The 25,151-nt window shown below is 37.4% G+C and overlaps 2 protein-coding genes across 2 annotated transcripts in view; one reads left to right on the forward strand and one right to left on the reverse strand.

The window, feature by feature from the left end:
- The window catches only part of sfxn2 (sideroflexin 2), a 30,615-nt gene extending 12,770 nt beyond the window's left edge, over positions 1–17,845 (forward strand). Inside the window, exons 2-12 of the mRNA XM_051667073.1 lie at positions 1,483–1,661; positions 2,008–2,178; positions 3,725–3,823; positions 4,099–4,174; positions 6,286–6,371; positions 6,485–6,545; positions 8,836–8,902; positions 9,015–9,064; positions 9,558–9,607; positions 9,721–9,768; positions 13,756–17,845. Coding sequence (XP_051523033.1) covers positions 1,504–1,661; positions 2,008–2,178; positions 3,725–3,823; positions 4,099–4,174; positions 6,286–6,371; positions 6,485–6,545; positions 8,836–8,902; positions 9,015–9,064; positions 9,558–9,607; positions 9,721–9,768; positions 13,756–13,855 — 966 coding nt within the window. The 5' untranslated portion in view covers positions 1,483–1,503 and the 3' untranslated portion in view covers positions 13,856–17,845. The remainder of the gene's footprint in view (positions 1–1,482; positions 1,662–2,007; positions 2,179–3,724; positions 3,824–4,098; positions 4,175–6,285; positions 6,372–6,484; positions 6,546–8,835; positions 8,903–9,014; positions 9,065–9,557; positions 9,608–9,720; positions 9,769–13,755) is intronic.
- A 241-nt stretch (positions 17,846–18,086) lies between these two features.
- LOC127423058 (metalloproteinase inhibitor 2-like) overlaps positions 18,087–25,151 on the reverse strand; it is a 47,402-nt gene continuing 40,337 nt past the window's right edge. Inside the window, exons 4-5 of the mRNA XM_051667076.1 lie at positions 22,599–22,723; positions 18,087–20,907 (exon numbers count right to left, since the gene is read on the reverse strand). Coding sequence (XP_051523036.1) covers positions 20,710–20,907; positions 22,599–22,723 — 323 coding nt within the window. The 3' untranslated portion in view covers positions 18,087–20,709. The remainder of the gene's footprint in view (positions 20,908–22,598; positions 22,724–25,151) is intronic.

Genomic DNA, 25,151 nt, shown 5'->3' on the forward strand with positions numbered 1-25,151 from the left:
ATAAACAGCAGAGAAAAAAGCAGATTTGTATTAAAATGTCAGACTTGTAAGCTAATACTCCTGCTGCCCTTTAGTGAGTCATTATAATAATCAAACAACAATAACAAGAAAATGAGAAAACACTCGCTGCTATTGACTGGGTAACTTAGCTTTAAAAAGTATCAATGTATTATAATTATACAGTGAAGACCAGTAGTAGTTTTATGTTGCATTTCATTCTGAATGTTTCCTTGAATACTTGATACTTCTGTTAAAAACTTTTAAAGCTGTTTAAAAAAGCACTGAATTTTCCTAATTTGTATTTTTTGTTCTATTATTTATAATCTATTTCTATTCATTGCTGTTTTTTATTGTTATTTTATTACTGACTGTTTACTAGTCTTGAATAATTACTTAAGAACTTGAAACCATTCTTCCATAATTAACATGTTAGTTAGTGTTATTATTTGTTTGTGTATTGAAGCTGGTATTGAGAATCGTCAAATTTCACTACAGACTACTGAAATTTTGGTATTGTGATAATGTATAGACTTTATTGTACATGGTAGATCTTGCTGCAATAAGATGATGAAAAATAGATCTCATTCCATAGAAGTGTGAGCACCCCTGCTGTAAATGGTGGCGATGGAGGTTTTCCTTTCTTTGACTACCATATGTAACATAAAATAATAATAATTTGACAATAGCCTCCTCCCCTTGCAGTGTAGTTTACATTTCAAGTTCAAGGAAATCCACTGTTAAAATGACGACAAGTTAAATAAATGCATGATGTTTCTAAAGTCAATGAGTAATCGTGTTAAATAATCGTGATCTCAATATTGACCAAAATAATCGTGATTATGATTTTTGCCATAATCGAGCAGCCCTACCCTGAAATTGAAAATGTTGGGGCAAGAAATGCCCTTGTAATGGATTATTTTTTGGAATCTCCATTGTTTTTTTTTGTTTTTTGTTTTATTGTTTTTTTTAATTTTTTATTGATAACATCTGATCAGTTCTTAATATTAAATTATAATACTAGTGTTACATATTATGGCATAAAATATATATTGATCTTGATTTAATTACTAGGGTAAGAGGTAATAATTTAATAAATAAATTCTTAATAATGTATTTTACATAAATGGATGAGACACAGTTTGTTTTAAATTGTTAGGAAAAAAAATGCCCCTATTAAGGAAAACAGTACCCCACAAAATCCAGGGGGCAAATATTGCCCTATAATGTAAAAGTTAATTTCTGACAATGACTGACACCTTTCAATAACACACATTTGACATCTATGAATTAAAAAATGTTGTATTTTGATTTGTGCCAAACATGCTTTCAGTCTACTTCAATTTCATCAGAACATGATTTTCATTCAAAATGTTGCATATTCTCATAGTAAAGAGAGTTATCTGTAAACTGGAAACCATAATATCTCTGTTCAACATATTGATTATTTATTTGTTTTCTGTACTGTTTTGGGGTATTTTGAAGGAAAAAGACGGAGAGAGTACCATGGCATCTCTAAAGGGCTTTGACATTGACGCCCCACGCTGGGACCAGTCCACGTTCATGGGCCGACTCAAACACTTTTTCAACATCACTGACTGTCGCACTGTTCTGCTGCCTGACTCCAGACTAGATGAAGCCAAAGCTTTAGTGGAGAGCTGCAGGTGAGTTAACAAGAACAGAAGAAGGAAAGAGGAAGAAACACATTAATACAGCACCTGTAGGTGCATTTATTTTAGTCTGCCTAGATCAGGCATTGTTATCTGCATACTTCCTTAAAATATCCCTCTAAACAAAGTCAAAGTGAATTAAATGAAAATGGATTATCATCTGTAAAATAGCATTATTCATCATCTCATGTATGCAATGCATGCTAAAACCCTTGCATTTTTTTTTTTTTTATTAGCCCACTTTGCTGAGTCATTAATTCCAGAGGGTTATTGCAGACGTGTCTCTTCCTTTTCTCTCTCTATCTCTTTCTTTTTCTTTCTATCGCCTCTCTCCCCTCAGAGCTGGCTCTATCCCTCCAGGCACGACTGAGGAGCAGCTACACTATGCCAAAAAACTGTTTGACTCGGCATTTCACCCCGACACCGGTGACAGGATGAACATGATAGGGAGAATGTCATTCCAGGTGCCTGGGGGTATGGCCATCACAGGCTTCATGCTACAGTTCTACAGGTCAGCACCTGAAAGATAGACAGGGTCAGGGTCGGATATAAAAATGCCCCTGAAATTCAAAATGTTGGGGGGAAAAATGCTCTCATAATGAATTAATCTGTTTTTTATTTGTAACATCTGACGTAGTTCTTAATATTTTATTATAGTCCTAGTTATACATATTATGGCATAAAAAATGAGTTGATTTTGATGTAATTCTTAGGGTAAGAGGTACCAGTAATATATTCTCAGTCTTAAAGGGATAGTTCACCCTCATGCAATCCCAGATGTGTATGACTTTCTTTCTTCTGCAGAACACAAAGATTTTTTTAAAGATATTTCTGTTCTGTAAGTCCATACAATGCAAGTGAATGGTGACCAGAACTTTGAATCTTCAAAAATTACAAAGGCAGAATCAAAGTAATCCATATTACTCCAGTGGTTAAATTAATGTCTTTTGAAGCAATATAATATAATATATATAACAAGTGTGGGTGTGGAACAGATCAATATTTAAGTTATTTTTTTTCTACAAATCTCCACCTTTGACCAGCCCCGACCAGTAGGTGGCGATATGCACAAAGATTGCAAATTGCCAAAAAACAAAAGAAGAAAAATGTGAAAGTGGAAATGTATTGTAAAAATTGACTTAAATATTGATCTGTTTCTCACCCACACCTGTCATAAATCTTCTGAAAAACAATTATTTAACTACTTGAATCTTATGGAATACTTTAATGCTGACTTATGTTATTTTTGGGGATTCAAAGTTCTGGTCACCATTCACTTGCATTTTATGAACCTACAGACCTGAGATATTCTTCTAAAAATCTTAATTTGTGTTCTGCAGAAGAAAGAAAGTCATACACATCTGGGATGGCATGAGGGTGAATAAATGATGAGAGAATTTTAATTTTTGGGTGAACTATCCCTTTTAGAATTTGTAAGAATGGACTGACTGACGTTTTTTATCCCCTTTTATCCCAATTTGGAATGCCCAATTCCCACTACTTAGTAGGTCCTTGTGGTGTCGCGGTTACCTCAATCCGGGTGGACAAGTCTCAGTTACCTCCGCCTCTGAGACCGTCAATCCGCGCATCTTATCATGTAGCTCGTTGTGCATGATACACCCTGGATTCAAACTTGCGACTCCAGGGGTGGTTAAATAGACACAGCTTTAAATAGTTAGAAAAACTTATGACCTCATACAGATACTCAGTAGATGACATAATGACTTTGGGAGGGTTCTTTCAATTAAAATTTTTTATTGATTCATAGACGTATCACAAAGAAAAACACAACATATATACACTGAATGACATTTAACATTTAACCCCCACTATTACCCCTCTCCCTCCCCAATCACCCACCCCACCCTGACCTCCAACGAACACCCCTGTGGTCACAAATAGGAATACACACACACCAAAAACAGAAAAAAAAGGGGAGGGTTCTATTAGAATATAATGTAGATTAATGCCAGTTTTTGCTAACATTGTGTGTACAGACTGGATGTTCCTAGCTACGTGTCCTCATTGAAAACCTTTGTTTTTTTGTGGTGGTATAGGACGGTGCCCGCTGTAGTGTTCTGGCAGTGGGTGAACCAGTCTTTTAATGCCCTGGTCAACTACACCAATCGCAATGCTGCTTCCCCCATTACTCCAAAGTAAGTTCCTGTGACTTCAGTCCATATTTTGAACTTTGAACTCCTCACTTGCAAGCAAGATTTGGTCATATGGTGGGAATTTAGAGTGTGGAAGATACTGCTTAATATCTGACAGTCCCGTGATACCTAGGAATTCATTAACAAATGTCTGGAATGAGCTTCAAATAACAGATAAGCTTCAGTAAAAGATAAGGGTTTAAAAAAGCTTTTGCAAGCCATTTTTAGGATTAGTATTGGTTGTTCTGACCAGACCTGTGTTTCTCTCCCTTCCCCAGGCAGATTGGAGTAGCATATGTAACAGCAACAAGCACTGCACTGGCCACTGCGGTGGGGCTGAATCTCTACACAAAGGTATTCTTACCTCTTGTATGAGTAATAAAACATGGCAAATCAACATTTAAAGGAATGTTTCGGGTTCAATACAAGTAAAGCTCAATCAACAGCATCTGTTGCATAATGCTGATTACCACAAAAAATAATTTCTTCATGCCCCTCGTTTTCTTTATCCTTTTAATGCATACCTCGGGTCTTTAGTGACCTGGAACCTCATTTCACCCCCTGTTCCTCATCCATTTTTTTTGGAGTTATGCCCACAGATCTTTAGTTTAGTATACCTAAACATTTCTCTTCTAAATAGTGTAAAAAATAAAGGCAAAATTGCAAAAAAAAATATTCTTTATAATTGCTTACTTACCAAAAGTGTATAGTAATTAAAGACTCCGATGTAATAGTGTTTTTTGTGCTTTCATAAATCATATTTTCATGATTTATTCATATCTATATAAGTTTACTATCACAGGATATACAGGAAATTTCTTAGTTTATTACAAGACAAATGAGGACTATATTCATACAAATGACTACTATATCATGTTTATTTTCTGTGTGACAGTGGTGAATTATCAGTATTTCATATGCATGGACACATACAATATTATACATGCTATTTCTTAAGGTGGCCCTGATGTTTCATTGATTGACTTGATTTACATTTGATATTGCTATTTGATAAAGAAGCAATGTGGAAGTAAACTATTTCAAGTGTAACACATGAACAGTATGATTTGGCTTTTGTCATTTGGGTGTACTAGTACTAAAATTATGTAAGTTGTTCGTGTATTTAGACTCAAAAAGTGCTTGGGAAAATACATATGTGAAACTTATGTGTATCTTATGTGTTGTGTGTAGCTCAATATGTGTTTGACAGCCAGTTGGGTCTCATGCAATTTCAGTGTGGAAGTAATGAATATATTTGTATATCATGTCTGATATATGAAAGATAAAACATCAAAATCTATTTTATTCTATTATTTTCTAATTGTCTCGAATATGTTTTGAAAACTTGACACTATCTTGGCATTTTGTAGATGCATTTGTGTTAGAAATATGTGCTGGGTCGCTAAAGACCAGAGGTATGTAATGTTGGTGAAACACCCATGCAATTAAGGGTTAAAAAAGCAAAAATCAGGGTTAGAGTAAGGCGCTTACAATGGAAGTAATTAAATGTGCCAGATTTTGGGAGTTTAAAGCTGGAGTATGTAATTTCTGCACCAACAAACGGCATTGTAAAAATAAACATTGTTTTCAAAACAGCTTTCTGAAAATGCCCCCCTGCTTCTGTTGATCAAACAAACAGATAGTCCCACCCCCAACTCACGCCATTGGTCGAGTCAGTGTTATTGTCTCTCTTGAGACCCGTCAGAGGAATTTTTATAGCGGCACAGAGAGTGTTTACAGATATTTATTTTTTTTAAACCTATGAATGGCTTACTTACAGTTGTTTCTACATATTAAGCTGGGATAGGAGAAAATATTTTAACACCGATTAAGTTACATGCTTCAGCTTTAAAGGCAGAAATATATATATAAATATATTTTGTTAAAGCTCTTATTTTTTTTTTGGTTAAATTATTCTGTAAAAAACGAAGGCCTTTGAAGTTGTTTAAAAATGGTCAATTTTGTGATAGGACTACTGTTCTATCAGGAAGACTCGCAGACTTGAGTGAAATTCAAGATGACATTTATTTGATGAATATAAAACAGAAATGTAATGTCTCTCTTTGGCGTAAGCTCCGTCTGGCGGTCCGAAGAAGTTGTACTCGGAACCGTCATATCCTGCCGGAGATAGGAGGCAGGGGCGAGGAGCCTACCCCCGTGCAGGATGGGACTCAACTGGTGGTGGTGGGGTAGTGAAGGTTGCCATGTTAGCACACTGAAACAGAAATGTGAGCAGATTTATAAAGCATTGGCTTACATGTTATTGGCTAGGAGTTACCTAGCTAATGGTGCAGTGATGTACAGCTGTTAGTCTTTCCGCTAGAACTACGCTGCGCTTACATTTCTAAGTGGATCCACAATCTTGATAACTGCAGTGGTTATACATCATTAATGTCATATATAGAAGCATCAGCTATAAAAAAATATTGAATATTGCTGTGATTCTTTAACTTTTACATCCTCAGAAAGCTCCTCCTCTGGTGGCTCGCTGGGTGCCATTTGCTGCTGTGGCTGCTGCTAACTGTGTGAACATTCCTATGATGAGACAACAGTGAGACCTTTTATGTTCTCTTCCCCCATTTTTTTTTTTTGTTTTTTTTTTTTTTACCATTTTTTTTTATGTGTCTAGATATTTGTATAATCAGGTTTTGTTTCTCATAACAGGGAGATTTTGAACGGCATTGCTGTTACAGATGAAGATGGAAATAAACTGGGTCACTCAAGGGTGAGGCACTATCAGTGGTTGTATTAAAGTGAACAAACCACCAGATTACCAACGATCAATAAATGCATGAGATAAGGAAATAGACACTAGTCACAAATTAGAATTACAATTGTGGTCATAAGTTTACATTGCCCTTGTACAATCTGTAGGATGTACAGGTGCATCTCAATAAATTAGAATGTTGTGGAAAAGTTCATTTATTTCAGTAATTCAACTCAAATTGTGAAACTCGTGTATTAAATAAATTCAGTGCACACAGACTGAAGTAGTTTAAGTCTTTGGTTCTTTTAATTGTGATGATTTTGGCTCACATTTAACAAAAACCCACCAATTCACTATCTCAAAAAATTAGAATATGGTGACATGCCAATCAGCTAATCAACTCAAAACACCTGCAAAGGTTTCCTGAGCCTTCAAAATGGTCTCTCAGTTTGGTTCACTAGGCTACACAATCATGGGGAAGACTGCTGATCTGACAGTTGTCCAGAAGACAATCATTGACACCCTTCACAAGGAGGGTAAGCCACAAACATTCATTGCCAAAGAAGCTGGCTGTTCACAGAGTGCTGTATCCAAGCATGTTAACAGAAAGTTGAGTGGAAGGAAAAAGTGTGGAAGAAAAAGATGCACAACCAACCGAGAGAACCACAGCCTTATGAGGATTGTCAAGCAAAATCGATTCAAGAATTTGGGTGAACTTCACAAGGAATGGACTGAGGCTGGGGTCAAGGCATCAAGGCATCAAGAGCCACCACACACAGACGTGTCAAGGAATTTGGCTACAGTTGTCGTATTCCTCTTGTTAAGCCACTCCTGAACCACAGACAACGTCAGAGGCGTCTTACCTGGGCTAAGGAGAAGAACTGGACTGTTGCCCAGTGGTCCAAAGTCCTCTTTTCAGATGAGAGCAAGTTTTGTATTTCATTTGGAAACCAAGGTCCTAGAGTCTGGAGGAAGGGTGGAGAAGCTCATAGCCCAAGTTGCTTGAAGTCCAGTGTTAAGTTTCCACAGTCTGTGATGATTTGGGGTGCAATGTCATCTGCTGGTGTTGGTCCATTGTGTTTTTTGAAAAGCAAAGTCACTGCACCCGTTTACCAAGAAATTTTGGAGCACTTCATGCTTCCTTCTGCTGACCAGCTTTTTAAAGATGCTGATTTCATTTTCCAGCAGGATTTGGCACCTGCCCACACTGCCAAAAGCACCAAAAGTTGGTTAAATGACCATGGTGTTGGTGTGCTTGACTGGCCAGCAAACTCACCAGACCTGAACCCCATAGAGAATCTATGGGGTATTATCAAGAGGAAAATGAGAAACAAGAGACCAAAAAATGCAGATGAGCTGAAGGCCACTGTCAAAGAAACCTGGGCTTCCATACCACCTCAGCAGTGCCACAAACTGATCACCTCCATGCCACGAAGAAATTGAGGCAGTAATTAAAGCAAAAGGAGCCCCTACCAAGTATTGAGTACATATACAGTAAATGAACATACTTTCTAGAAGGCTAACAATTCACTAAAAATGTTTTTTTTATTGGTCTTATGATGCATTCTAATTTTTTGAGATAGTGAATTGGTGGGTTTTTGTTAAATGTGAGCCAAAATCATCACAATTAAAAGAACCAAAGACTTAAACTACTTCAGTCTGTGTGCACTGAATTTATTTAATACACGAGTTTCACAATTTGAGTTGAATTACTGAAATAAATGAACTTTTCCACGACATTCTAATTTATTGAGATGCACCTGTATATTTATGTGTGTCTGTGTGTGTGTGTATATATATATATATTTAGAAATGCCCTGAGAAAGCATAACAAATATTTACATATATTTAGTGTACAGATATATACTGTATTTACTGTACATCACATATAGAACAATCCAGGACACAGAACTATCACAAAAGGCTGAGGAGTTAACTATCATTAATGCTTGAGGAGTCAGCACACAATATTAAAAACCAATGGTATAGGTATGTTAACTTAATTTGTGAAATTTTAGTTATTTTGTCTTTTGAAAAATATATAAATCTTTGTAATGTCCTTCGTAAGGGTGGTACTAAAAAAAGGCTTTTTTCTGATCACTCTTAAAAAAAGAAAAAAAAGAAACATCTTGCAGAAGAAACATCCATCTGTTTACATAGATTTGAGTTTTGTTTTTGTTTTTTGTTAAAAATAATCAGATGCCTTCCTTCACCTATTGCATTTTTAAGCCTTTTGCATTTTTCTGTCTTTGGAATCACTATCAGATACAGAAAACTGCAGTCTAATTCCATTCTGTACTTGTCACAGAAAGCAGCTGTAAAGGGCATCACACAGGTGGTCATCTCTCGAGTTACCATGGCAGCGCCAGGCATGAGTAAGTGCAGAGAGAACGGCCAGTGTTATCAGATTTCTGAGCTAAAATAAACCAGCAGTCAGCCACTGACCAATGTTGAATCCTGAGCTCTTTTTTTGTTTTGTTTTTTTAGTCATACTGCCCATTGTTATGCAGAGGCTGGAAAAATACAAATTCATGCAGGTTAGTGTGATGCAGTGCAATAAAGAGGTGATAAAATAGCCAGTGTATGATATGTAGGTGTTTTTGATATAAATTCACTAAAGGCTGTTAAGTTGGCATAACAGTCATTTATCGTCAGTGCATTAGAGATCGAACAATAATGTTTTTTTTATTTTACAGCAGATACGAATTGTTTGTTAAAGTGTCCGACAGACGATGGTTTAACATTTTTGACACAATAACAACTTATTTTATTTTTTTTTTTTACATAAATATTTTTGAGACCTACCAGATGCCAACAGTTATTGGTAAACTGGAATAACCTGAATAATAATAATGATAATAAAAAAACGATAACTGATTAAGTGGGAAAGTGTAAATATGTTGAAAATGAATATTAGTCGGTCTCTACAATGCATATAGGTCTGTAATTATTTCAGAAGCTGCTTTAGATGTATGATTTAGTATAAAACGTTTAAGTCTTCACATATTTTTGTTTTTAAATCTGTAACAGAAAATAAAATTTCTTCATGGGCCACTTCAAGTCATGATGGTTGGCGTATTGTAAGTGATCAACTTTCTAATAGTGAAAGTAGTGACCTTTAATATAGCAAATATGTCAAATCTGAAAGTTTAGGTTCAGAAAAAATGATAACATGCTTTTCTCTTCTTCACAGTCTGATCTTCATGGTGCCTGCAGCGTGTTCACTGTTTCCTCAGAGATGGTAAAGTTTGCATACACCATACAAATCTCATTTTGTAAAGGATTGTTCACCCAAAAATGAAAATTCTGTCATCATTTCCTCACCCTCATGTCATTCTAAACTGGTATGATTTTATTTAATGTGTCTAATACAAAACAAAGTTACCTAACAGAATGTCCAAGCCTCTTTTTCTATGCAATGAAAGTGAATGGTGACCATAACTGTCCCTGGTCCCTATTCACTTTCATTGTATGGAAAAGAGCAGCGTGGACATTCTGCTTGTTATCTCCTTTTGTGTCCCAAGAAAGAAAGTAATACATACATTTTTGGGTGAACCATTCCTTTAAGGCAGCTTATTAAAAATAGTATCTTTATTATACAGTGGCAAGAAAATAGTATGTGAACCCTTTGGAATTACCTGCGTTTGTGTATAATTTTGTCTTAAAATTTGGTTAGATATTCATAAGTTACAATAACGAAAAAACACAAGTTTTAACTAATAACACAAATTATTGTATTGTTCTTGTACATACTGAATACATCATTCAAACATTCACAGTGTAGGTTGGAAAAAGTATTTGAATCCCTAGGCTAAAGATGACAACAAAAGCTAAGAGTCAGGTGTTTGCAAACCTGGCATCCAATTAATGAAAGTAGATTGGAGGTGTGGGTTAGAGCTTCTTTGACTTATTAAAAGCACTCAAACATTTTGCATCTGCTGAAGTGGGCCATGCCTTGCAAAAAAAAAGATCTTCGAAGACCTATGATCAAGAATTGTTGCTTTGCATAAAGCTGGAAATACAATGTTATCTCAAAGAGCTAAGATATTCATCTGTCCACAGTTAGACAAATTGTCTATAAATGGAGACGATTTAGTACTGTGGCTACTCTCCCTGGAAGTGGCCGTCGTGCCAAGATGACTCAAAGGACACACCGTAGAATGCTCAATGAGGGGAAAAAAGAAACCTACAGTGACAGCTAAAGACTTGAAGGAATCATTGGATTCACTGTTCATGAGTCCACTATTTGGAAAACATTTAACAGGCATGGTGTCCACGTAGGACACCACAAAAGAAGCCGCTGCTTTCCAGCAAAACATCGCTGCACGCCTGAAGTTTGCCAAAGACCACCTTGACACTCCACAACGCTACTGGAAAAATGTTTTGTGGACTGATGAAACTAAAATTAAATTGTTTGGGAAGAACACGCAGCACTACGTTTGGCGTACAAAGGGCACCGCATACCAACTTGAAAGCATCATCCCAACAGTGAAGTACAGTGGAGGGAGCATCATGATTTGGGGCTGCTCTGCTGCATCAGGGCCTGGACCGTTGCCATCATCGAGGGAAAAATGAATTCCCAAGTTTATCAAGATATCCTACAGGATAATATCAGGGTGGCTGTGTACCAGCTGAAGCTCAGTAGGAGTTGGGTATTGCAGCAGGGCAATGACATTAAACATCAAAGTAAATTCTCTACAGAATGGCTTCAAAAAAAGAAAATCCACCTTTTGGAGTTGCCCAGTCAGAGCCCAGACCTTATCCCAATAGAAATGCTGTGGAATGACCTCAAGAGAGCCGATCACACCAGACATCCTAAGAATATGGCTGAGCTGAAGCAGTTGTGTCAGGAAGAATGGTCCAAAGTTCCTTCTGAACATTGGGCAGGTCTAATCCGCAGCTACCGGAAATGCTTGGTTGAGGTTATTGCAGCCAAAGGAGGATCGACCAGTTATTAAATCCAAGGGTTCATTTACTTTTTCCTCAGCATTGTGAATGTTTAATGGGATGTGTTCAATAAAGACATGAAAGATTATAATTGTTTGTGTGTTGTTAGTTTAAGCACATTGTGTTTGTCTGAGATCACATTTTATGCCAAATTAGTTCACATATTTCTCTTGCCACTGTATCATTTTTAATATAGGTTCTTGCCTCTTTCCAAGTAGCATACATGTGAGGCAGTTTCAAAAACGCAATGACTTGAGAATTTTTTTTTTATGCTTTATTATTACAGTTGAAGTCAGAAGTTTACATACACTTAGGTTGAAGACATTAAAACTAATTTTTTTTAACCATGCCACAGATTTCATATTTGCAAACTATAGTTTTGGCAAGTCATTTAGGACATCTACTTTGTGCATGACTCAAGTAATTTTTCCAACAGTTGTTTACAGACAGATTGTTTCACTTTTAATTGACTAAATCACAATTCCAGTGGGTCAGAAGTTTACATACACAAGTTACCTGTGCCTTTAAGCAGCTTGGAAAATTCCAGAAAATTATGTCAAGCCTTTAGGCAATTAGCCAATTAGCTTCTGACAGGAGGTGTACTGAATTGGTGTACCATGTGGATGTATTTTAAGGCCTACCTTCAAACTCAGTGCCTCTTTGCTTGACATCATGGGAAAATCAAAAGAAATCAGGCAAGATTTGTGGACCTCCACAAGTCTGGTTCATCCTTGGGAGCAATTTCCAAATGCCTGAAGGTACCACGTGCATCTGTACAAACAATAGTACACAAGTATAAACACCATGGGACCACACAGCCATCATACCTCTAAGGAAGGAGATGCATTCTGTCTCCTATAGATGAATGTAGTTTGGTGCGAAAAGTGCAAATCAATCCCAGAACAACAGCAAAGGACCTTGTGAAGATTCTGGAGGAAACAGGTAGACAAGTATCTATATCCACAGTAAAACGAGTCCTATATCGACAAAACCTGAAAGGCTGCTCAGCAAAGAAGAAGCCACTGCTCCAATACTGCCATAAAAAAGCCAGACTACAGTTTGCAAGAGCACATGGGGACAAAGATTTTACTTTTTGGAGAAATGTCCTCCAGTCTAATGAAACAAAAATTGAACTGTTTGGCCATAATGACCATTGTTATGTTTGGAAGAAAAAGGGTGAGGCTTGCAAGCCGAAGAACACCATCCCAGCCGTGAAGCATGGGAGTGACAGCATCATGTTGTGGGGGTGCTTTGCTGCAGGAGGGACTGGTGCACTTCACAAAATAGATGGCATTATGAGGAAGGAAAATTATGTGGATATATTGAAGCAAAATCTCAAGACATCAGCCAGGAAGTTAAAGCTCGGTCGCAAATGGGTCTACCAAATGGACAATGACCCCAAGCATACCTCCAAAGTTGCGGCAAAATGGCTTAAGGACAATAAAGTCAAGGTATTGGAGTGACCATCACAAAGCCCTGACCTCTATCCAATAGAAAATTTGTGGGCAGAACTGAAAAAGCATGTGCGAGCAAGGAGGCCTACAAACCTGACTCAGTTATACCAGTTCTGTCTGGCGGAATGGGCCAAAATTCCAGCAACTTCTTGTGAGAAGCTTGTGGAAGGCTTCCCAAAATGTTTGACCCAAGTTAAACAATTTAAAGGCAATGCTACCAAATACTAACTGAAATAAAAGCTGAAATAAATCATACTCTTTACTATTAGTAAAGGAGCAGTGGTGGCTCAGCAGTTAAAGCTTTGGGTTACTGATCAGAAGGTTGGCAGTTCAAGCCCAGCATTGCCAAGATGCCACTGTTGGGCCCTTGAGCAAGGCCCTTGACCATATCTGCTCCAGGGGCACCATATCATGGCTGACCCTGCAATCTGACCCCAGCTTAGCTGGGATATGTGGAAAAAAAGAATTTCACTGTATATGTGTAATGTGTGATAAAAAAAAAATATTATTATTCTGATATTTCACATTCTTAAAATAAAGTAGTGATCCTAACTGACCTAAGACAGGGAAAGTTTTCTACAATTAAATGTCAGGAATTGTAAAAAAACTGAGTTTAAATGTATTTGGCTAAGTTGTATGTAAACTTCTGACTTCAACTGTATATGATGCTTATTCACATCAATTTTGCATTTGCTGCATCCTTTGTCTCTCATTTTTTTTATTATAACAATAACTGTGGTCTCCCACATCACTACCATCAGTCATTAGTGATAGTATTCCACTGTGATCATTTGGAAGATATTGATTTTGTGGTTCTTGATTTGCAGTTCCATTGCTGTATCCAAGCTGGAACCTGAGCTCAGAGATTCCATCATCTCTCAATACGGGGACCGTGTCAGTTTTGTGTACTTCAACAAGGGCCTGTGAGTGCCGGCCAATCAGACTATTCCATCCAGACTCTATGCACATGTCGATGGCCAATCAGACCCTTTTATGACACCTTTTTCAACAAAAAAAAGAAATAAGAAGGACCTTGTTGAGGATGTGTCTATTGCATACAATATTCAGTTGTATACAATATACAGTTGTAGATGTTATTTTTTATTTTTTTGTTTTGTTTAAACTTTTTGATTACGAGGTTTAGTTTTATGTCCCGTAAGAAACATTTATGGATAGGTTTTATATTTGGTCCTGATAACTGCTGCTTCTGCTGCAAAAAAAAAAAAAAAAATTCCAGAGAATTTATGGGCAAACATGCTCAAATATCTCTGTTATTCCTTCCTGTTGGTTATACACTGAATAATTAAGAACAGATTTAATGTCTAGAGAACTATGTTTCTCTCAGAAGCCAATAGGGAAGTCTGACTCTATCTTTTACTGCATTTCTCAGGAAGGGTTTATTTTAAAGGTTTAATGCATTAATTCTCACTAAAGCCCTTGTTGAAATCATTGAAAATACTTTTATCCGTTTTTTCTTAAAGGGATTGTTTACCCAAAAATAAAAATTCTCTTGTCATTTACTCACCCTCATGCCATCCCAGATGTGTATGACTTTATTTCTTCTGCTTAACACAATTCAAGTGAATGGTGGCCAGAACTTTGAAGGTCCAAAAAGAACATAAAGGCAGCATAAAAGTAATCTATATGACTCCAGTGGTTAAATCTATATCTTCAGAAGCAACATGATAGGTGTGGGTGAGATCAATATTTAAGACCTTTTTTACTATAAATTTCCACTTTCAAATTCTTCTTTTGTTTTTGGCGATAAGGACTTAAGGACTTAAATATTGGTTTGTTTCTCAACCATACCTATCATATCGCTTCTGAAGATATAGATTTAACCACTGTGACTGGAGTCATATGGATTATTTTTATGCTGTCTTTGTGATTTTTGGAGCTTCACAGTTCTGGTCACCATTCACTTGCATTGTATGGACCTACAGAGCTGAGATATTCTTCTAAAAATCTTCATTTGTGTTCAGCAGAAGAAGAAAGTCAAACACATCTGGGATGACATGAGGATGAGTAAATGATGAGAGAATTGTAATTTTTTGGGTGAAATATCCTTTTATACTGGCTGTATATTCCTGAATGACTGATCAGTTTAAAGTTGTTTGAAATACCAATTACATAAAGCGGTGCCGTATAAACTGTCCATGAAATGTCAGTTTTAAAGAGCATTTCACAGTTGGAATGTGCCTTCAATACAAAAACCATCTTCAGGATGCTGTTGAATCCAACTTTGCCCTCACTATGAACTTTGTTCTGAGTTATGTACTTGTTTTCATCATTATGAGATGATGAAATAAACAGACAGCTGTCAAAATAAACACTTGTCAGTGACAATTCACTGGAGTAAAAACCAAAGTAGACTTTTTGTTTATTTTATGAAGAACTTTAATGCTCTCAGTATTCATTCCTGCCACAAGAGGGCAGTATCTGATTATTTTAAATTTGAGAAAAAACTTGAGAGAGCGCTTGTGAAGGTAAATACTCCGCTTCAGTCAAATATTGACTCGAATGTACCAAAACATAATCCAAAATTGTCATAAAACACTTCTTTTTGGGTTGATCTGACACTGGGGGTTGCACAAAAGTTTTGCGATTTGTTATCAATCTAAATAAACTAATGAATAAACAGATGACAGATGTGTATATGAGATAATATAGAGAACATTCAAGACATATCACATATGTTGAAGCCATCTGTTTGCCTGGTGTCTGATACAGACTGCTTATATTGTACTGACAAATGAAAGCTGACTGCAGCTGTACACTATTTCTCTCCATAGATTAATTAGGGGTCAAGCCTCGAAGGGGCTGTAGCCCTATAGCATCCATTAGTTTTCTATATTATTAATAATATTCTTCTGGCTAGGAGTCTATGGCAGCCCATAGGACTGTATGTAGGAAAATGATGAAATTTGGCACTCTGATAGGGGTGGTCATGAATAACCCCCATACCAAATTTGGGGTCTCTAGGACATACTCTATAGAGCCACCACCATGCCAAAAATCCACTTTTATTTTGGGCGTATCTTTTGAACCATTTGTCCTAGAGACATAATTCTTTTTTGTCTGATTACTCTAATCCTGATGATTCCAATGGACTCCATTAAAACTCCACCCATTACAGTGGCCGCCATCTTGGATTATGATGTTTACAGTTTAAACCTTTCACATCCTTTAAACTTGGTTTGATTTTTCCAAACAATGGCTCAAAATAATCTCCAGACTGAGTCGCACAGATATGACTTAACTTCATGTTGATTTTTGCAATTGTTGAAAAGTTACAGCATCGTGAAGTTAACGAGGTTGACGTGAAATAGGATTTAAGGCTAAATCTCGGCAACCCTTTGTCCTATCAAAACGAAACTTGGTATGCTTTATCAGGAACATGATCTAAGGGTACATGCTGAGTTTGGAGACAGCGATACCTATGGGTAGAGAAACGTGAAATTTTTTTGTTTTTGCCCAAAACCTTTGAACCATATGTCCTAAAATCATGAAGGTGGTGTTAGATTCCTTGGGTCATGAGGATTTCAATAATACCAAATTTTCCCATATTGGCCATACTGCCTCTTTGCCATTTTTAATTATATTAGACTTTTTTTAATATCTTTTGAATGCATTGTCGGATTTGAAAGAAAATTGGTATGCTTCATCAACATCATGTCCTGAGGATACCTGAGCAGTTTGGAGACAGCTCCACATAGTGGTCAAAATGCTTATTCAATATTAGCTAAAAGTTCGGTGTATTATTGCATCCTTATTCTAAGTTTTCAGAAAATGCAGAGACAAATTTCAAAATGTATTTATTGATTGATTTTATTTAAAACCTTCTGACTCTGAGCTTGGTATGTCTCTTTAGCACTTCTATAGCTTGTGGCTTTATAGCACAGTGGTCTGTGCAATGTGTGTGGCCTGGAGAAGAAAGGGTGCTGGTTCAAGTCTGAACTCTGGGCAAGATGAGCACAATTTTGAAGTTGCAATGAACTTTGTATCCAGACTGTTCTTTCTTTCAGTTGTGTTTGATATCAGCTATATCTGCTCTCTGATGTTTTTTGTCATTGGGATGCGTTTTCAACATCAAGTCCTGAGGGTACCTGAGCTGTTTGAAGACAGCACACCTATAGTTAAAAAGAATAGCCACACTTGTGTGCTGACTCTAAACTCAGCTTGTCTCTTTGCCACTCATTGAGCACATCAACTGAGTGTCACAGTGTGTTAAACATTGGACTATAATTCAAAAAGTCATGGGTTTGAATCCCCACCTAAGCACGTCATCTGGTTTGATTTATCTTTTACTGGAGTCTTTGTACTGTGTTTACTGAATGATAGCAGGGCTAATTGAATTTTGATTTTCATCTTTGTTGTAAAGTTACTTCAATATGAATTTGATCATGATAACTGCTGTGTTTGGCTGTGCTTACTGTCAGCATGGTATGACACTCTGGTGGCTGTCAACCATGAAGCAGCATGGTTCAGTGGATTGTGCACAGAGCTGTAATATGTAATAAGCCACCAACGTGGTGGTGTGGTGGACTAAAGCACTGAACTGGTAAGCAGAAAGTTGTTTGTTCAATCCCCACAGCCACCACCATTGTGTCCTTGAGCAAGGCACTTAACTCCAGGTTGCTCCAGGGGGATTGTCCCTGTAATAAGGGCACTGTAAGTTGCTTTGGATAAAAGTGTCTGCCAAATGCATAAATGTAAATATGGAAAGGTACAGGTTCAAACCCTGCTTGGTATGACTTGTATTGTACCAGTGTGCATTTGCAAAATGTAGCCACTCTGAGGGTTCTATATGTCCTGTAGGCCATATAGGCAATTTAAGGGGCTTGGCCCTGGGATGGCTGCTTGCAGCTATATTCTAAATTGTTTTTGTTCTTTGTAAATTCACACAAATATGTGCTTATGGGAAAAAAAATAAAAAATCAGAATTTTGTGGTTTTTAGTCAATGTCTATTAGCTTTGAAGCCGTATGCTAATGCACTCTCAAAAGTTGACAAAATGAATGGTTAGCTTATTTTTCTTGTAGCATCTTTCTCTTTGATTCATCACAAACAAAAATAGTGATATGATAGAAAACTGCACTTGGTAATGTGTTTTCACAAATATTCTTACGACTTTGCAAAAAAAGGACCAATGGGATGAGTAGATTTAGTTTAATGTTTTATTTGGTAATACTGTATATTTATCCATCAAGTGAACATCCACATGGGAATTACATAAAGCATCAAAAACATGCATAGTCTGGTTCTTCTACCACAACTCTCATGTGGTTTAGACACAAGAGTTCTCACATTCCTGCACTTTTCTGCAAATTATTAAAAAGACAAAAGACTGGTAAAAATAACACAATGATCATATAAATCAAAGGTAATAATAACACATATTAAAAAAAGTAGAAATGTGGAAACAAAAACATTTAACTTATGCCATTTAGGTTCAATAACAATTAATACAAAGCAGTTTAAGTAGTTATAGCTCAATGCGTATTAAACATTAACCTTGAAGATTTATGTAGCCTGTTCGAAAGACTTCAAGCTTGTTTCCGACAATGCTTCTAGTATAATGAAAGAAAAGGATATTGAAAAAAATCTTAATTTAAATCACAGAAAGCTTCATACACATTAGTGCTGGAACACTGATAGCCAAAATATAAAGGCATGAATTTAACTATTACCCATAATAATGCTCCCTTTGTCGATAAAAATGATTGCTGTGTTGATTTTATACAATGATTGTGATGCCTTAAAAATAATGGCAATATCTGCACCCAATCTACAGTATCAACACTTTATGTTGTTGCTTCATCAGTGGTCCTGTTTCTTCCCTCTTTCTCTCCATCACTCTGACCACATTGGGCCACACGGTTCACCCTGACAAAGCGCCTAGCAACTAGTATTCTAACGTCTTACCCTTAGTCCATCACGTGACTGGAACGCCCAATCAGGGGGCAGCTGCAACAACTTAACTCTGTGCCTTCCTCTCAAGCTGCCAATAAACTCCTGAGTTTATTGACATCACAGGAGGAAGGAAGCCCTGCCTTGGTTTCCTCTTTCTGTGCAGAGAATCAGAGCATGCTATAGGTCTGTGTCTTTGCATGCCAATCCAATCAGCCTTGTTTTACTCTAGGGAAAAACTAAGGGTCTTCCCATTACCATGGCAACTAAATCCTTATATACCTCTTTGGGTATAATAATGACACAGAAAATAACAATACACAATGTAAAAGAGCTCACAACGACATTAGATAATTGATGTTTTAATTCTTAAATGTATTAAAGCATTTAAATGTGCGGAAAAAGCTGAAAATGAGAGTTACAAAAAAGAGGAGACAGTCCTCTCCTGGTTTTATTTGTAATACATTTTTTAAAAAGTGCAACAAGTTCAGATAGAATCATTACTGAACTCATAGTCTTAACTCTTAACGGAGGAATAAATGTGTAAATTGGACAGGAAAATCTCATTGGGTCTCATTCACTAATAATTGCCTACAACATTTTTTGTATTTATGTGCGCAGAAAAGGTTCTGCATATACATTTATCCTACCCTGATTCTAATGTTGACGAATAGGATTATTCTAAATGACGGAGTGCATGCCTGCAGTTAGTAATTAGCATAATACACAACAAACCATCTCCATATGAGGGCTTTATGCTCAACCTCACCTGTACAGGTGCAATCTTAGCTTTTTATTATCTCATGCTCTCTAAAGCACAGCAAGATCTTTAAGTCAAGTGTGCTATTCTCAAAACCAGTTGAAACACAAACACCTTTTATTTAGGCCTAACCTATCCCAGGTCAAGCTACAACTTACAATAAAATGCATTACTCGACTTGTGTACACATGGTTAGTGAATGAGACCCATTGTATGTTTAAAACAAAGTAAAGGTTTAGAAAGGTAAACAGACAACAAGTTAGGGATGTTTAATTCATAAATGTGCATTAACAAAATCAAATTAGAACGAAATTTATTGTATATTGCTAAACTATTTATGAACACTAGAACTGTCATCAGGATAATAGATGTTTACACTGTTATTCCTTCATTTTTGCATGTATGTAGGATACACCATGAAGCGAATGGACACAATGGTGATGAAAAGCATTAATAACAGCTTAATATACAACAGTTCAACATTCTAAATTTGGTTAGCAGCACTAGGAGATTTTGTTTCCCTTACAAATGCATGTCTAGTGACATTGACTTTGGTCTTTAATTTTCATTTTTCCAAACCCCAGCTGTCTGTTAGAAGTTCTTTTGTGGTTCCCGCACATCTTTGAACATCTGGGAAGTCCTGCCTCACCATTTATCAGAGTTGACCAATTGGCACGGCTTTGGGAAATTACACTACCTTGAAACATAATACTTTCATTGTCACCCCCATGTGGGTTTGGACTAAAATGCCAGAAACTAAAAAAATGTAAATGAGCTGAGAGACTGTAAGAGACTGCAATTGTGGGAGATGGTAGAAGACATTTCAGTCCTTTTTGCAAAGAGAAATCTAAGCGCTGTTTGGGGCGGAAAGTGCTCTTATTTAAAGATTGTCCCTCACCTGGGGAGTGTTTTCGGGTGCCAGTCTTGGATGGGTAGTAACTTCACTCCATTCTGTGTCCTATTCCGATATCTAATGAAGACTGTACACTAATCTAGCCTTAATATTTCAATTTGGTAGAGTTTTGTCTTTATGTTGATATTAACTTACACCTTATCTATTATATTTGTAAGAACCTCAGAGCGGGCGATGTGGAGAGGGAGAGAGAGACAGATTAAGGGTCCTCCACGTCCAGAAACTCTTTCTTGGGTGGAGCAACTCCACGGTACCAGGCGCAGGAGCCATCTCCTCTCTTGATGCAGGCATAATGGTCAGACTGGCGCCCGTGAATGATCTTCTCCGTCATCCAATCTGTCCACAGACACTCCTCAGGGGCATTGATCTCGCATGGGAAGGTCGCACAGCGTGTGATCTGGGTGCAGCAAAAACAATATCCTCTGTTAACATGGTGTGATACTGATAATACAGATTTTGCTAGTATTTATCAGCCAAACCTTGTTCAGCTAAACTAACTATGCATATGTTGAATACAAGTAAATTAAACACAAACTAGATAGGTAAAGTTTGTTGAAAAAGCCTTGTTTAAAATAGCTTAAGTTTAAAGGTTATTCAGGCCTTATAGACAGTTCATTATTAAGTGGTTGCTTGGGTGTTCTGGCTGGTTGGTATTTGTTGCTAGTCTGTTCTAGCTGATTGCTATTATATTTCGGTTGGTTGCTATGCATACCTGGTGTTCTAGCTAATTGTTAGAGTGTTGCTAGATAGGTTTGAACATTCCATTATTAGAAGTCTATGGGATTTTGGGGATTTTCAAATGTCCGTTATGGGAAAACCATTAGTCGGATCAGTTAGAAAAGACAGCAACCCGAGTCAGAACAGTCTGAAGGTTTGTGTCAAATTTGGTGGATGTAGCTTTTTAAAAGTTTTGGTCTTGGTTTAGGAATTTTGGAAAAACCTGAAACCAAGTCTGTAGAATAATGGTATGTTGTCTTTGTCAAGCAAACAAAATTATTATCTTTACAGTTCTACTCTTGCAAAAGTTTTCATAATTATTTAATAGTGCACAGAATGTACAGTATATCCACATTAGCAGAACCAACTTAAAAAGCAGGACAAATGTAAAAAAAAATAAAATAATAATTTTAGCCTGATTTCAACAAAAGAAGCTAAATTTATGATAACTTTTGTCAGGTGTTTGAAATATAGTATTAAAACATTGAAATGATATTAAGATTAGCCAGAGGTTTCAACCCGGTCTCATGACAAGTCATAATAATAATATGAGATCACAATGTTATTAAGATTTTTCCTATGTTTAACCCCTAACTCAAACCAAAACCTAACCATAAAGTCTGAGCCCTTACTCAAAACCTAGACCTATCCATGGTTTTAGGAAAATACCTTTAGTGTACCACAGAAGAAAGAAAACACTGGGGTTTGGAACAAGAAAATGGACGCGTATTACATGTTATGGGCATACATCAGTCATTTCCTCTCTTAAAATAAAGTGTTGGAAAGAAGGCTAGCTAAAATGTAATCCCTGTATTGTATTGATTTAAAATTCTGTTTGTTGATTGGTTGGTCTCTATGGGAATAAAAGTCATACCTTTTTGTAGTCATACAATATTTTATAATTCCACCATCTCGTACTGTACAAATTATTACGAGTTGTCATGAGACCATGTTGGTGGTTTTGAAGATTTCGTTCTTTATCCATTTAAGAAAATAGGAACTTTACTCACATGCCTGCCTATCACACTGAAATAAAAACTAAAAATGTGCTTCATGTGGTAACATCTAAATTACCTAGTTTTATTCAAGTCAAAATTATTATTCAACAACACTGAATCATCTGAATACATTAGTTCACACCAACGAAACTCATTTTAAGGGTTAGATTACCAATTTTTACAGTGTACCGAGATAGAAAATAGTTGGCCTGGGATGTTGTCAGGATCTAGGTGGTCTGACTTGCCTAAAAGGGCCTTGCAGGGAAGGGTGTACTGCAATTATGGCTTAATATCGACTGATGATCCATTATGAGAAGCAGACATGAAAGAATTCCAGTGCAAAGAACAGCTAACAGTAATGATTATTATGTACCTTGCAGTCACACCCCATCTGGTAGCGCTGACTGAGGCTCTTCTTCTGGGTGGCACTCATGGATTCCCAGGGCATGATGAGATCACAGAGAGTCACATGCATCTTTCCATTGGCCTCTGCCTTGCCTGAAACACCATGTACAGACAAAACAGTCAGAACAGTCTGTGAACATCTGATAGTCACGACTACAGTATGGTCCAACAGACAAAATAAAGAGAGAAAATAGCACACAATAACACAACAACAAGTTGCCATGTTTACCAAGGCTTCTTTTGTTCAGGAATAAATTGTACATCTCTGTTGGTCAACTGTTGTGTTGTATTATTACTGAACCAAGTTATGGAGGTCACTGCAAAGTCAAAGCCTGGAATTAGTGAAAAACACTACATGCAAAGCTTGTGAACCCTGACAGTGGGGATTAGGAGTAGCTAACCACGGACTTCACAGAATAGGAGGGAACGTACAAATACAATGGCTTAACCTCAAGATTGTTTCTTTTTTGCCAAAAGCATGACTTTTCCCTCTCTTAAGGTCTGCTTTGGTTACAATCTAAAAGATAGGTACTTTCTTGTTATGGTTCTCTCACTCTTGTCAGTCTGGGTTTTTTTCAGACAGGACCGTGGCATTATCGTCCCATGTCTGTCTTGTGTTTCATTGTCTGTCTTTGTGTGAGCGCACTGTTTCGGTTGTATTCCCTGCCGTGCGCTCTTTGGTCTGTCTTGTTTCGTGTCAGGAGCACAGTGTCTGGGTCTTGACTTCCTGTCTGGTTCGGTTTCGGTCTGTGTTGGGATCCAGACACTTGTGCTCCATGCCTGTCTGTTATTGACGTGGGTGCATCGCGCTTATGTCATCTTGGCAGCATGCACTCGAGTTTTCTGTCTCTCGTGAACAGGGGTGTGCCTTGCGTCATGCGGCCGGGTCGCGAGCTGTGTTCATGTCGTGCTGAGGTTCGGTCACTTCAGTCTAAGGTGTTGGGTGTGTGTGTGTGGCCGAACTCTCGCACAGGTGTCCTGTCTTGTTTTTGTCGCCTGTTGCGTAAATTGCATGGTGTTTGCCTTGCGATGTATGCTCAGGTTTTGTTTAGTGTGAGAATGCATGGCATCGTTTTGTTTGGCGTTGCTACGCATTCTGTCGTCTTGTTCGTCAGTTGGCATGGGCGTATATTGCCTCATTGTCTTGGCGATGTGCGCTCATGCCATTCGGGTGTTTTGTTGTCTTGTGAGAGTACGTGGCTTTGTTTAGTTTCTGTATCACCACGCATCTCTCTGTCTTATGTCATACCCCGCCTCCTTGTTTGCTTATTATTAGTTCATTTACCTAACCTATCCCCTGTTAAGCGGTTTGATTTCTCTCCCTATTTTAGCCTCCTCGTGTGTTTAGCCAGTTTGTCTTGTTTGTTCCCCTATGTCAGTCCTGTTCGTCGGTCCTGTTTTGTCCCAGCTCGGTCCAGTCGGTCCTGTGCCCCATTCTCCTCTGCCCCAGCCTGGATTGTCTGTTTCCCCTACGGGGTAGTTTGTTTGTTTTTTCCCGCTTGTGGGAGTTTATGTTGGATTTAGCCTTTGTTTTTGTTTAAATAAATCTCCTTATTTTTTAAACTCTGCTTTTGGGTCCTACCTCTGCATTCTCTGACACTTTCTAACCCTTGTACTGAAGGGAATGTGTGCCTTGAAATAACAACATCAGCAGTTACTCTGCACTACAGGATCAGCTCCCTCATTATTTTACCTCCCCTCCTCCTCTAAAACTTCAGCTTTTAAAGGCAATTGCTACCCTCCACAGACCTCTGCTTTGTCAACTCTGTAATTTGGGCTCTGCTGGAATGGCCTAAGATGGGGAAACCAGAAGATGTCTGTGTTCATCTTTTGATGTCCTTTTACTGTATATTCTGTTTTTTCCCTTTAGAGCTGCTTGCTCAGCAAGTTCATTAGAAAGAAGCACATACTGAAATCCAGCTGTAAATTCAACATACTGTATATCACTAAGTCAGGGTTTGTAAACTCGTATGACTCGTAGGACGAGATGTTAGACAGAATGTTGGCCTCAGTCACCATTGACTTTCATTGCATCTTTTTTTTTTTTCCATACAATGAAAGTGAATGGTGAGTAAGACTAACATTCTGCCTAGTCCCGCATTGCCAGACCTATGACTACGGCCAAGATCTGGGCTCTATTGCAGCTTCAATTGGCCAAGAACAACGCAGTTAAACAGGAAAAGCTATCTAACTGACATGTTAAAGTGACCAATCACAGTCGGTTTTGTCATTACGGGGTGTTTAGGGGTGGGGTTATTGGAGTATCATACCATAATAAAAGACAGACATGTGGAAAACCTCATTATAGAGAATTTCACAGACATAACTGAGTAAACAAAGCAGAAAATGCAGCTCTGCTCATGGATATCCGATTTACTTTATGCTGCGAGACTCAAACGAAACTGAATATATTTGAAAGATTTGATGTCACAAGCCTGGCAAACTTGGGCAAACTCTGTGGTTATTTCGTCCTTAAAAATGTTCATTCTATCAACGCGACACCTTTTGAACACAACACAAC

This window comes from Myxocyprinus asiaticus, chromosome 32 (assembly GCF_019703515.2).
Source record: "Myxocyprinus asiaticus isolate MX2 ecotype Aquarium Trade chromosome 32, UBuf_Myxa_2, whole genome shotgun sequence".
In the NCBI taxonomy this organism is placed as follows: Eukaryota; Metazoa; Chordata; class Actinopteri; order Cypriniformes; family Catostomidae; genus Myxocyprinus; species Myxocyprinus asiaticus.